The 13,238-nt window shown below is 34.3% G+C and overlaps 1 protein-coding gene across 1 annotated transcript in view; it reads right to left on the bottom strand.

Moving 5' to 3' along the window:
- LOC143915848 (uncharacterized) overlaps nt 1-12,996 on the bottom strand; it is a 39,817-nt gene extending 26,821 nt beyond the window's left edge. Inside the window, exons 1-4 of the mRNA XM_077436669.1 lie at nt 12,827-12,996; nt 10,440-10,620; nt 8,791-8,910; nt 8,352-8,589 (exon numbers count right to left, since the gene is read on the bottom strand). Of these exons, the coding sequence (XP_077292795.1) occupies nt 8,352-8,589; nt 8,791-8,910; nt 10,440-10,620; nt 12,827-12,996 (709 nt within the window). The remainder of the gene's footprint in view (nt 1-8,351; nt 8,590-8,790; nt 8,911-10,439; nt 10,621-12,826) is intronic.
- Nucleotides 12,997-13,238: the final 242 nt, after the last annotated feature.

The raw sequence follows: 13,238 nt of genomic DNA, 5'->3' as shown, positions 1-13,238 counted from the left end.
ATATGTAAAGTCCATCGTTTGCAATTGAGCGGGCCGCATGCAACACGTGGCGCATTGTCTAGTTGCGGCCATTATGCGGTCCGACACAACACGTGTCGCGGCCATAGCTCGCGCAAGTTTCACTCCATAAAGTGTTTAGGAGTGTGAATGTTGGCGGCGTTTGTTGTTGATCGTTTTCGCACAATCTGAATAGGCAGAGGGGAAGAAGGGAACTCTGAATCTATGGCGCACGTCCGTTCCGATACTTGTCCCTTTCGGCGGGTTGGCATGTGCCGAGTGCCGGTACTTAACCGGCCATTACACGGGACCCTTTTCACATAAATATTCGGCTGGGGACCTTTTGCAAACATACGCGCCACCCTTCAAAAAGAAAATATTTCAATTAGTCTCGAATTCAACGTGGAATCTGAAGGTACCCACTCACATTTCGTCGTATCAATCGGAATTGACTTTAAAGTCTATATACACGATGAAACATGTCGCAAATATCATGATTGCGATACAAATCTCAACGTGTATACATACATATATGTATATATGTGACTGTCTTGATAATGCTGTAAAAACGTAATTACAGTTGCCCTTTATAGGCAGTGTGATTACATGTTTAAATGCTTACAATGAGTTTAATTACCATTACAATATGTTATGTGTAGGTAAATTCGATGTATAGCAAGTTGAAGATTATAATTGCTATTTCCAGTTATTACGTACGATTTTTACTTTATCTATTTACGTATTAACAATAGATGAAGTTTTGTGTTCTGTAAAAGCTTTTAACGTTTCTGCGAACTATTTCTATGTCACATACAGAATACTATGAAAATATTGTTGGCAAGGTGCACATGAATATGTATGATGAGTTAGATTACAAATTAAGTGATTATTTAGTATTTTGATACTCGGTACATTCAAAGAATGACCTTAGGAATTATTTCATAAAATTAGGGGTTTAGTCTATCGGATATACATGTACATTTGTATGTATTCAATTATCTGGAACACTAATTTACATGAGAGAAAATTAAAACAGCATACATGTGAGTGCAGTTAAAGTCAGTAATATGTACTACATATAAGGTTCATAATTCAGAGGATAGTAAAAAAGCATGGAAAACAATTTGTAGAAATCAATATATAAAAGTGTTATTTGTAAAAGTTTTGGGAAGGCTGCTTATTTTAAACTTATGAATATTATAAAATACTTGAAATGGGTAATTTTATACCAAAATTTGTTTCAACTCAAGATATTTGAAGTCTTCACTGGGTTATTTTCGTATACGAGTGAAAGCAGGCAACATTGTATTAAGTAATATACAAACATATTGTGTAGTTACTAAAGTCACAAATAGACCAATGCAATTAAAGGTAACCCACAATAATACCTTTGCATTATTTAGGATTTGCTTGGACGTGTATATTACAGAACACGTCACAGTGGTATAAGATTTTATATACTATGTATATACATATGTATGTACGTATGTATTTATGTAATAGGATATAAGGAGCTTTCCTACAATGGATTTTCGACATTACAGCTAATGCTGTTGGGTTTCGATTTTGTCTTTTTGCACAGCGACAGTTGGCCCTTGTACGTTACACCTCATGGCGTGACACTGGGGTTTTGCAGGATTAAGTCGAGGACGAAGGATCGACGTCCGAAAGCTGCGACCGATGTAATCTCCAATGATCCGACTTGCGTACACGTTCCGAATCGAGCTTTGACGCTTTGCAAATCGGGCTTGAATGGCAGTACTATACCCCCTATTCCTTTAGCTTTGTATAATATCGGTTTAATAATACCCAATGTACCAATTTATAGATTAGACACTGTCGTCTACGATTCGAAGATCTGCTGCCTTTGTAATTGAAGGGATAAAGAAAGCGACCTTTCGAGCTTAGAATCTAATCCCGCCAATAATTAAATCTATATACATACATGTGTTTCGGGTTCTTATAGTTGCTAATCTTAAAGTATCTTTTCTTATACATATGTATATAAAATTAAAGAATATACTTTGATCAAACAATAGTTCAAGTTATTGTCAGTATTTAATCCCTTATTGCAGATTATCTACGAACACAACGAGTACAACCATTTACCCGCATAAAATTAATGGATTTCCTTCAAAGGGTATTTAATTAATTAAATGGTTACCCCATGATAATCTTAGGTATACATTTATGAACATATAGCCTTTTCACCTTCAAATAACAAGGATGCTCTACGATAAACACATATTGTATTAAATTCATCGAAAGCTCATTCACATAATTGGACAAAAGTAGTAGTAGTAGTATAAGTACATAGTAGTAGTAGTAGTACTAGTATATAGTAGCGATAGTAATTTTGTTAATTAGGACGATTTCAATGCTGGATTTGCGCATCAGAAACAATAGTCTTTGTCGGGCGTTTGCCATTCATAATAGACCGAAACATACACACGAGCTTTCAAGCTATTGTATAATACATATAATACCCATATATGTACATATGTATATGACGAAAACTGGGGCTATATAATTTTCATATATTATTCGATTTCCTTATACTATACGTACATATATACACAAATATGCATCTTTTGACGACTTTTGAATTACTGGAATCGAATTACTTCTATTAGGACTTCTTGCGGGAATGAAAATACCGGTAAACGGGTTACATCCCAAAATGTGAATCGCTATCAGGATAACTGCCGCAAATGCTTTTTTTACGAGATTTGGGAAGTTTTGAGCAATATTTGGGCAGTTTCCTGTACGGAAATCGTAAAATAGAAAACTATCAGTAGATCAGTAGCTATTAAAATAGATATAAGATGTATTGTGAACACAATTTAGTAATAATAAAAAGCATTTAAAAATCAAAAAGGTGAAAATTATCGCGAATATTTACATTTATTAAATTATATTTTTTCAGCATAGTAGTGGAAAATTTTATATAAATATGAGTATATATAAGGGATTCGTTGAACGGTTGCTTTTCCGAAATAATATTCAGCGGTCGTCCTAATTGGGGTGAGGACATTAATTTCAGGCGAAAGTAGATGGAAATTCCCATTCACTAAAATAAGGGTGCATTGTATTTGTGTGTGCACCCTTTCTATGGTATTTGTAATTGGGATTCAGTAGAAGAAGGGTGTCTGGGAGAAATTTGGGGGATAGTGATGGTGGTGAGCTTTCGTCCGCGAATGCTTTAAATATGGCCGTCACGTAGCTTTTCAGAAATGTCCGGACCGCCGAACAGATTGCGGTCGGAATAGAAAGCGCCGGTGTATAAGGAGTCAGATTTGGGAACCGGAACGGAACTCTAACAAATGACAAACAGAATGACTGAACGAATTCGCAAGGCGGTCGCACCAGGGCGGCGCGGGATTAGCGACGTTTCGGCACGTCGGAGCGCATACTGAATGTGCTCCAGTGATTGCATTTTCAGATATGAAACTTTTCTAGACAAACACTGATTATCTTCAACCAAATAAGCGTTGGTTTTTACAGGTGTTTTAAAGTACAAAAATGTCTAGAAAATAAATAAAAATTGTATTGAAAGGTATTTTTTAAATCTGGGCTAAAATTTTTTGAAGAAAAGTTGCAAGTAGGCACTTGGTAGGTTAGTGAGCTCGCCTCGATTCAATTTATCTTGAAAACTTGTTCGTTTTCGTGACACCTCCACTTTGGCGAACTTCGATTCAAATTTGCACAAAGGGCTTATTCTTTCGTAATTCTGGAACACAAAATCGGTAACGTAATTAAATTCGTCCTTGAAAAGTATATTTCGCCATGTAAGCCTCGGGAAAGTTTACCAAGCCGGTAAAGTTTGATCATTAAGGATTCTATTTGTTCCACCGCAGCCAATAAAAACTGAACAAATTTGAAAATGTGTCACAAAAATTTTTCAATATCATTAAAAAGTATGATAGAACATAAAAAAGAGACACACCGACAGGAAAAAAATAAATGGTGAATGTAATAAAATAAGAATCTTATTGAAAAAATGTCACTTCTATAAGATTAAATTTGATGTTAGGTATTATTTAAAATCTTGTGCAAAAATAATTTAAAACAGGTAATAACAATTAAACACCGTATTGTAGTCGTCATATTTTATGCTAGGTAAGCTGATGTCACAAAAGCGATTTTCTTTGTATAATTTATTTCGCCTTCTTTGGGAAAACTTTGCGATTTGGTTTTTTGCGTTTGTTTTCCTCCAATTTTAATTATACTTTTTAACTTTCCAAACCCATACATAAATGCGGAGTACACTCGGAGCGGAAATGCCATTAACTTTTCAGCAATGTTTTGTAATACACTTTCGCCCCAGGGCCAGGAGAGCTTTCATCCATTACGCGCATTGGACGAAAAGAGGGGATGTGGATTGGACCGAAGCAAAAAAAAAGCACGGTGATCACCCTCCAGCCTCATTCCACCGTGTGAGAGTAAACTCACTTTTAGATGCAAATTAAATTTTAACAACAATCATATCTTATTAAAGTTGCGGTCTCGCAACATGGGACGGAGTTCAAATCTCGATCCGACAAAATCCCAAAACCTACCCGTCCCATTTCACGAGCGCACCCCTTCGGCTTTGGGGTGGGTTTTTGTGAACACGTCAGCGGAAGTTTGTCTTAAAAGAAAAGTTTGTAATAATTATTTGCTGAGCCAGAAGACTTTCGGCCGTAAATGCGGTCGTTTTAATTTGAAACGCTTCTTTTGATAATTCACTATAATTGGTGGTGAGGGGTGAAGCATGAATTTTCTCAAATTTCCCTTTATTTTGAATATTGTCGGTTGGACAGAGTGAAAACAATAGATTTTCTTATATAAAGTTAATCGGGCTAAATTTCAGATTTAAATTTAAAACTCGGATTTAAATTTCAATATGATTTAAGTTTATTTTTTTAACAGAAATATTATGCGTTTTAAAAAGCGATAGAAAGTTTTTTATTTGAAGAACCTAGACACAAAATTGATATCCCATGGGACCTGATCTCGACCATATGTAGTAGCAGATCTATAATGGAACCTCGAATTTTAGCAGACGTGACTCGTTAGTAAATTTCCTTTAAAGTCGTGTATGTGTAAGAAAAATATGAAAGTAAGCTTCCTCAAGGGTTGAAAGCTTCCAGAAAGAATAAATTTTCGACTGAAGTGCAAGGTGATGAAAGATTCTTTGAAATTAAGTGAATTTTTTCAAAAAACGAAGAACTTAAGTGAATCATTTTCATTGAAATAAAAAAATATAGATATAGAATATAAAAGTTTACTTTTGGAAGATTAATCCAATAACTATAACGAGGAAAAGGAAGTAATTTTGTTTAATGTATGACACAATTGATGTACCTACTTGAATAAATAAACTTTGAAAGCTCAAAACTTCAAACGTACAGACTTGCTTGTCACTCGGATTATTTCCTTTGTGGAAACAAGGAAACGTAATGGAAACCATTTTATAACAAAGGTGCTTTTATTGTACTTAAGCAAAGATAATTTTCCCAACTAAAGTGCATCTAATACAAATATACAGAATAAAAATAATATGGATTTTTACAATACACATATGTATGTATAGGTATGTATTGGGTAGCTCTCGATTATCCTTGAAGTGTTCCGAGGAAGTTATTATTATAGTTATGTGTGTAATATCTATTATATAGAGATCAAGTAAAATTATTCTGTGGAAGAAATATTATATTTATATCCATATAATACATCCCAGGAACTTTTCCGTTAAATCTCTGTCTTTTTCCTGTGATCGGAAAATCGTGCGAGTCGTTTTAATTCTCAACCTTTTGATATCCAACTCGTATGCCTTTCTCTCTCTCTCTCTCTGTCTCTCGCTAACGTTTTAACAATTCCACGTTTTAATACGAGTGAAACTTTGGAAAAGTCTTCGGAGCGCTTACTCCTCGCGATCCTTAACAAACACGAGTTTGCTTTCTTATCGACGTGCGGTGTTCAGGGACGTAGACGGTAGCATTGGACTGCACTGGGGCGGCGAGTTGAAGGGGCAACCTGTGGGCCAAGTTTTCACATTAATTAAGGAAACTTTCATTTTTCGCTCGTCTACATACCTTTATGAACGAAACGTGGAAGACACCTCCTCTAGATTCTTAGCTTTATAATTGCATAAAGGAACAAAATTTTGCTCTGAGACATATGAATCATATTTGACGTATGATATGGATGTTTTATTTTTATTATATAGAAGTCAAATACGTTTTATGAGAATTTACACGAATAGATGACTAAATGAGAAGTTAAAAGTGTGATGCAACTAATGAAATGTCTTTTTTAATGAATTTTCATAATTAATGAACTGTATGTATGTATGTATGTATGATTAATTTGTGGACCTTAAGTCTATGAGCTTAAACAAAGATACGGTATATTATATTATATGTACATCTGTGGCAATTATAGACTCTGATGATGATGGAAACAATACAAGACTTAGTGTACTTTGTTCTCATCTACTTTACGGATTATATGCACATTAAACAGTGATTGTATGCATGCTTTATAATCCTTGTACTTAACCATGCATCACTATGTTTGGTGCTACTACACATAAGGACAGTAGCACTAGGGAAGAGAAAACTACTTACCATGCATTTTTTATGTTTACATACTGCCTATTTGAGCTTTTGACGTAAAACTACGCTTAATCATATATGTATGTACATATGTATGTATTAACGAAAGTTTTGAAAATCGCTATACATATGTACATATGTATGTATGTTAGCGATTGTACTAGTTTTCTATAAATTTATCAGACTTTCAACAATTTCAACCAGTTTTTTTTCTATGACACATTAAATTCAGATATTTTGTATTGTAGAATCTTCTTCTTCTTCTAATGCCGAATCCGTATTCAGACGTAGGCGACTACCATGGGCAGACATCGTTTATGGCCCGTGCGAATTCTTCCCTATCATGGGCAAGCCGAAATAGCTTTTCGAGTCCCATCCATGACCTGATGTTCCGGAGCCAAGAGAGCTTCTTTCTCCCAAGCCACCGTTTGCCTTCTATTTTCCCTTCTATGATTGTTCGTAGAAGGCGATATTTTGGGGCCGCGAATAATGTGGCCAAAGTATTCAATTTTACGGCGCTTCACCGTGTCAAGAAGCTCTCTCTTTTTATGAAGAAGCTGGAGGACTGTTTCCTTTCTTACGTGCTCCTTACACGAGATCTTTAGCATCCTCCGGTAACACCACATTTCAAAGGACTCTATCCTGTTCATGGATGCCACTAACAGTGTCCACGTTTCGAATCCGTACAGCAACACCGACCAAACATAGGAGTGCAGGACTCTTAAACGCAATTTCATAGACAACCTTCGACAACACAACCTTCGACAACATAACAAACATTTTTCATGCTGCCGAAGGCAGTTTTTGCTATTTCGATCCTTCTTCTTATCTCCATTTCGGAACTGACTTCCGTATTGATCATTGCTCCTAGGTAGAATCTATTGTAGAATGGAAGTGAAGAATGAAATATGCAGTGAATAGTGGTTTATTATTTCGACCAGCCATCTCCGAATGAAGGACGGAACAAATCCGCCGAATATTTATACATGGGGTGTACTCTCAACACAGAGAAATCATCGGTCGATGGGTCGCAAGTCCTTATTGGTTGTTGTATACGGCTTGTCTATACTCCGAGGCCTTTTTGGCGCGAACGTGCGCTCAGGTGATCAGTGCTAGTAAACTATTGGTTGACGAACACCAACCGCATAGTCTCTATGTTACAATATTATTTATTTATTGAAAAATCAGCAGGTATCAGATGTAGAAATTCATAAAAATAAAGAATAAATATAACAAAATAACATCTGAGCCCAATTATAGATTTTATACAAAATAAATAATATATCTAGTACATATAGACAAACAAATGAAAAAGAAAATAATAATAACTAAAATATGACTAAATAAGACAATGCATAATTAAACATAAAGTGATAAAATATTGGATAAACATAAAGCGATATAATATAATTGGATAAAGAATATATAATAGAAATAAAAATAGAATGGATCAATCAATCAAGACTCTCCTGATGGCAGTCCTGAATTGATGTAAGGAAATACAGAATAAATCATCCTCATTCAGCTCCCCGTTAAGATTAAGTGAAAAGAGTGCAACGTGTTTAGAATACCTATGTAACTGGGACCCTGAAACCAACCTTACTCAGTAAATCGGAACAATCAAGGAAACCATTTCGGAGCTTAAAAAATAATGTATCGTCAATTTAAATTTTTTTTTCAATTTATATTTAATATTTTCTTAAAAATCCACCCGTTGTATATCAACGAAAAAAAAAACTTATTGTATAATAGTACCTGTGCAATATCTGGGCTCATCGCTACCATCTCCACAATCGTCGACTCCATCGCAGTATCTGTCTAGTCGCACGCAACGGCCGGCGCGGCACGGGAACTCCGAGATGCGACAAGCAGGAGCAGCCTGCGCCCCCGGGGGCCCCGGAGCCCCCGGAGCCCCCAGCCAACACGCCCAGATCAGCGCCAATAGCGCCCCCGCCGCGCCGACCCCCATGACTCGCCGTGCCCCACTACGCACCTGCAAAAAAAAAAAACAAAAAATTAAAATATGTTTTTTTATTCAACTAAGTGTGTGAGGGAATGAATGGTGTTAATTGTCGTTTTGCATAATTAATATTCATATTTTGCAAATGACGCGAGATAAATCTTCGAGTTCGCGTGGTGGTGGTTTTTGTTGGACGTTCAACAATAGAACGTTCTCTTCTACTTAGATAAATACCCACGTAGAAGATTTATTACGACTCTGACCGCTTACTACTACTACTACCACTTCTCCACTGTGAACTAACTCCAAAAAGTCCTTCTCCACAACTTGCATACGGTCTTTTGCTTGCAGCGTCTGTTTGGAAGTTTACGTCAAAACAAGTCCGAAGATAAATTATGCGATACGAGAGGGAAATATTATGCTAATTTCGAATAACAAATATTTTTCTTTTCACGATGTATGTCAATTTTTCATGCATTATCTCCACATTGGGGTCATAATATTCTACATATATACATATATCAGTATTTATGAGCAAGACAGAAAGCTTACTAGAGAAATATACCTATAAATTTATACAGATATTTCAATACGATAAAAATGATACATAAGGATAAGAAGTTTTGAATTAAAAATTAATGAAAATATCTCTTATTTGCGTGCGATCAGAGATTTAACTGGATCCAATAAAAATAATATTTGTTCATACATATGTATGTACATATATATAGGGTTTTTAGTGCCTAAAATATGAAATATCTTCATGAGAAAATGCTGAAATTGTTCTTGACATCAATAGTATATACATATATATCGATGAATCAAAGATAAATTCAGAAAATGTATATAAAATTTTCCTTTGATTACATTAAAAGTCAAGACAAAATTATTTATTTATTAAGGTTTAATTTTGGACCATTGTGGCACTACAGGAGTCCCTAATGCGCCAGAATAGTCGAAAAATACAGAGAGAAGAGAGAAATAAAATATATATATATATATATATATATATATATATATATATATATATATATATATATATATATATATATATATATATATATATATATTATATATACACAGACAAAAATACAATAGCAGATAAAGTAATGATATAAAAATATACAAAGTAGGGAATGTCTTGCATCTAAAAGCCGCACCAATATATAAGAACCAGCCACAAATATGTATGTACAAAAAATTCCTGCGAGGTCCAAATAGAAGAGAGAAAGTCAGAATTCCGCTCATACATCACATTAAATTATGAAAATAATGATGAGCGCAGGCTCCCAGACAAATGGGTTAAAATAATCTCCGATAACCTGCACTAACTGAGGTGGAAAATATCACATTTAGGCTCAGCAACAACGATTTCATAAAGAAGTCGTATAGCTCTTGCAATAGGAGCCATTCGATAAGATCTGTGCGAGCAGGAGGTACAATCATCAAATGATGTCTACCACGTACATAATTATTAGGGACATAAAGTAAGGAGCTAGTTATGGTATAGTAAAATATTAGCACAATAAATCATGTATGTATATGTATAGTATGAAGATACTTCATATTAAGGAATTAAAATCTTAATCTAAAATAAATCTGAAATGGATTTTTTGCTTCAATTGTAAAAATACATTTCTGGGAATCATTCTTGGGCTGGCAATAATCGAGGTCAGAGTTTACTAACGCGAAATAACGAAAGCTGCGATTAAAAAGTTAACCGCGCGCGGCGTCAAAGAGTGAACTTTTGAGACTTATTCGTCGGCGAAAACTCAAACGAAAATTTTTACAGAGAAAAATAATCCAATTTCACTTATTTATTGCTTTTCAGACGGTCGATTGCTCGCTAGATTGTTTCGCGAGAGACCTCCCAGCGTACGTACCCGTCTGAAAGTTATCTTTAACCCGACACGTTTCAATTTATTTTCCCAATTATTTGTAAGCCGGCCTCTGTCGGAAAAAATATCGCCAAAGGAGCTTAACTTATAATGGAAGCGTGTGCGGAAAGGATCTCTCTCTCCCCAGCATCCATTCCCCTTCATTCCAAAGTCGGAAAAGAAGAATCTTAAGATGAAAAAAAAAGAGCACATCTAACAAATAAATTATATATTTGTGTGATCAGTGAACTGGAGTGCTTTACGTTCATTTTATAAAGTTTTCACAATTATAATCACTCATCGACGACACTTTTCCTATTAAGTGTATTAAATCGTGTGGAAACATATTAAATAATATTCGAGTATAACATCTCATTTATAATGGTGGTTTTGTTTACAAAAATTTCAACAACAATGTCTCACAACTTATTATATTTTTGAGATATATTATTATATACTATGTACATATGTATGTATATACATATGTATGTACAATGTAAAAAATCTAAGCTTACATAGATAGTATTAATTTTAATTGTATTAGATTAGATAGTGACCAGGAATTTTATTTTATTTATCTAAATATATCAAATGCAGGGTCTTCAAGATATATCATCATTCCTTATCAAAACCTCTATGATTGCAATTATGCCATTACAAAATGAAAACATTGATCAATTGAACAATGTTTTGAAAAAATGAAAACCTTGATGCTAGACAGAGGGGGAATTCAGTACGCGCCGCGCTAAACGGTCAGCGTGAGATTGATATCAGCCTTGGAATTACATGGCTTTGCTTCAGTCGTGTTTTTTATTTTTATTTCTTGCACTGATTTCATATTTATTCAATTATTGCTAATTATAATTATCAACCTTGCATATTTTGCTTTATTTTAACTTAAAACACACATTATTAGCCGGATGCTTGGAGTCTAGCACAGTGGCTAGCGGATTTTTTAGCACAGTAGGGAAAGTGTTTTTTCTTTGAGTCGAAAGCGTTCTTAAATTCGTATATATCGTATAAAAAAAAATCTATTTAACCTCAATTAAATACGATAATTTAAGTTGCTTAGAGATTATTATCTACCCATACTGTTCAAAATTTATTATATTTAAATAATCCAAGTCTATTTCACTTCATTTGATTTCCGTGTTTTGGCATTATACAATAAAAGAAGATACACTTAATTAAAATAAGACAAAAAAAGAAAAGAAAACAAAAAACGGAATCAATTAAAACAACGAAACACAATCGCTTCTCTCAAAACACTGATTTGCTTACAAAATATGACTTTGTATTGCTTTTAAATAATCAGCATCCCTAAAGAGACAAAGTAGTGTTGAATAACAGTAGAATTTCTTGTAAGATTCGATGCAGTGGATGTTTCAAATACCTGAGTGTTTTCGGGCAAAAGCATTTTTTAAAAGTGGCCTACAGGTGCAAACACACAATTGTATGGCATAGACGTGCTCGTGGTTTCCAGTTGGGTAGGGCTTTTCTTCATGTCATTATTAATTCGTACGATTTTGACAAGTTTCTCCTACATTTCTTCAAATATGGGAATCATCGTTACACATAGATCACTGTCAAACCTATGTCAATATAAGGATAAAATATCACCGAAAATACTCCAGTGGGTGCGTTTTGGGAAGATTGAGATGGCACCGACTATGCATGCCAGCGTTTTTTTTGTATGCAAATGTGCAAAACTGTCTAAATAAAAACACGTGCCGCGTACGATTGATTCTGTGGAAAAAAAACTTTTTTTCCTCAAAAGGAAAAAAAAGTATATTTATTGGAAAAACCAATTAAATCAAAAGTCTCCAAAAAAGCGAGAACTACCCATATGTATGTACATACATTGTATGTACTTATAGGTACATTGTACATCCTGAGCGTTTATTTATTTGTTATATTTAGGCAATTCATTTCATAAAGTACGTTTTGATTGATGTTTTCATAATGAAATGGATTCCCCGTTTCGAAAATAAAAATAAAATCTATCTGAAATACTCAACCGGTGATATTTAATCTAAATAATGGCTTGACCTTTAGCGACAACAGTATAACGTAAATTGACGTGTTCGTATATTTTATGCATCGAAACGCAATATATTACTATACACACAAGTAAGACAACTACGATAATGAATTTTTAAATATCAATATAAAGGTTAAATTTTTATTGAAATACACAACATTTTCATGTGATATTTCGATACATACATACATACATACATATATGCTGGTGATTTTTCGAGGTATTTTTCGTCTATATCTGGAGGCATTTCCAAATGATGGGGTGGGTGGAGTAGGGCGTTCGGTTCTATCCCAAAAGTTGAAATTTATTCAGAGGAAATTTATATAATTTATGGGCTAGCTCTGACCGGTACTGGTTGCGAAGCACTCGAACTATAGAGGTCTTCGAACCTTTTGAATAGCGAACGAACACAATATTTTCAAAGTTAAATTGAATATTATGCGACACACCATCTTGCATCGAACTCAAATTACAAGTTTGAGGAGAGAGAGAGAGAGTGAGAGAGCAGTTCCAATTTTGCATTAATTTAATCGTAAATTTAATATGTACTTATGTATTATACTTTCGAGATTATACAACGATAGATTCGGGAAATTTTAAATGCCGTAAAATTTATTATCAGAAGCAAATTCTAATTACAATTAGCACTATAATTAATTTAACTTTAACACAAAAAAATTTATTCTATTCCGTACGCATCGAATTTATATAAACATACGTTTCTGCTTTCGTAGAACCGAAACCCAATTAAAACTTTTTAATTA

Source organism: Arctopsyche grandis, chromosome 8 (genome assembly GCF_051622035.1).
Source record: "Arctopsyche grandis isolate Sample6627 chromosome 8, ASM5162203v2, whole genome shotgun sequence".
In the NCBI taxonomy this organism is placed as follows: domain Eukaryota; kingdom Metazoa; phylum Arthropoda; class Insecta; order Trichoptera; family Hydropsychidae; genus Arctopsyche; species Arctopsyche grandis.
The sequence above is the reverse complement of the archived record's forward strand: the minus strand, read 5'-3'. Positions and strand labels throughout refer to the sequence as shown.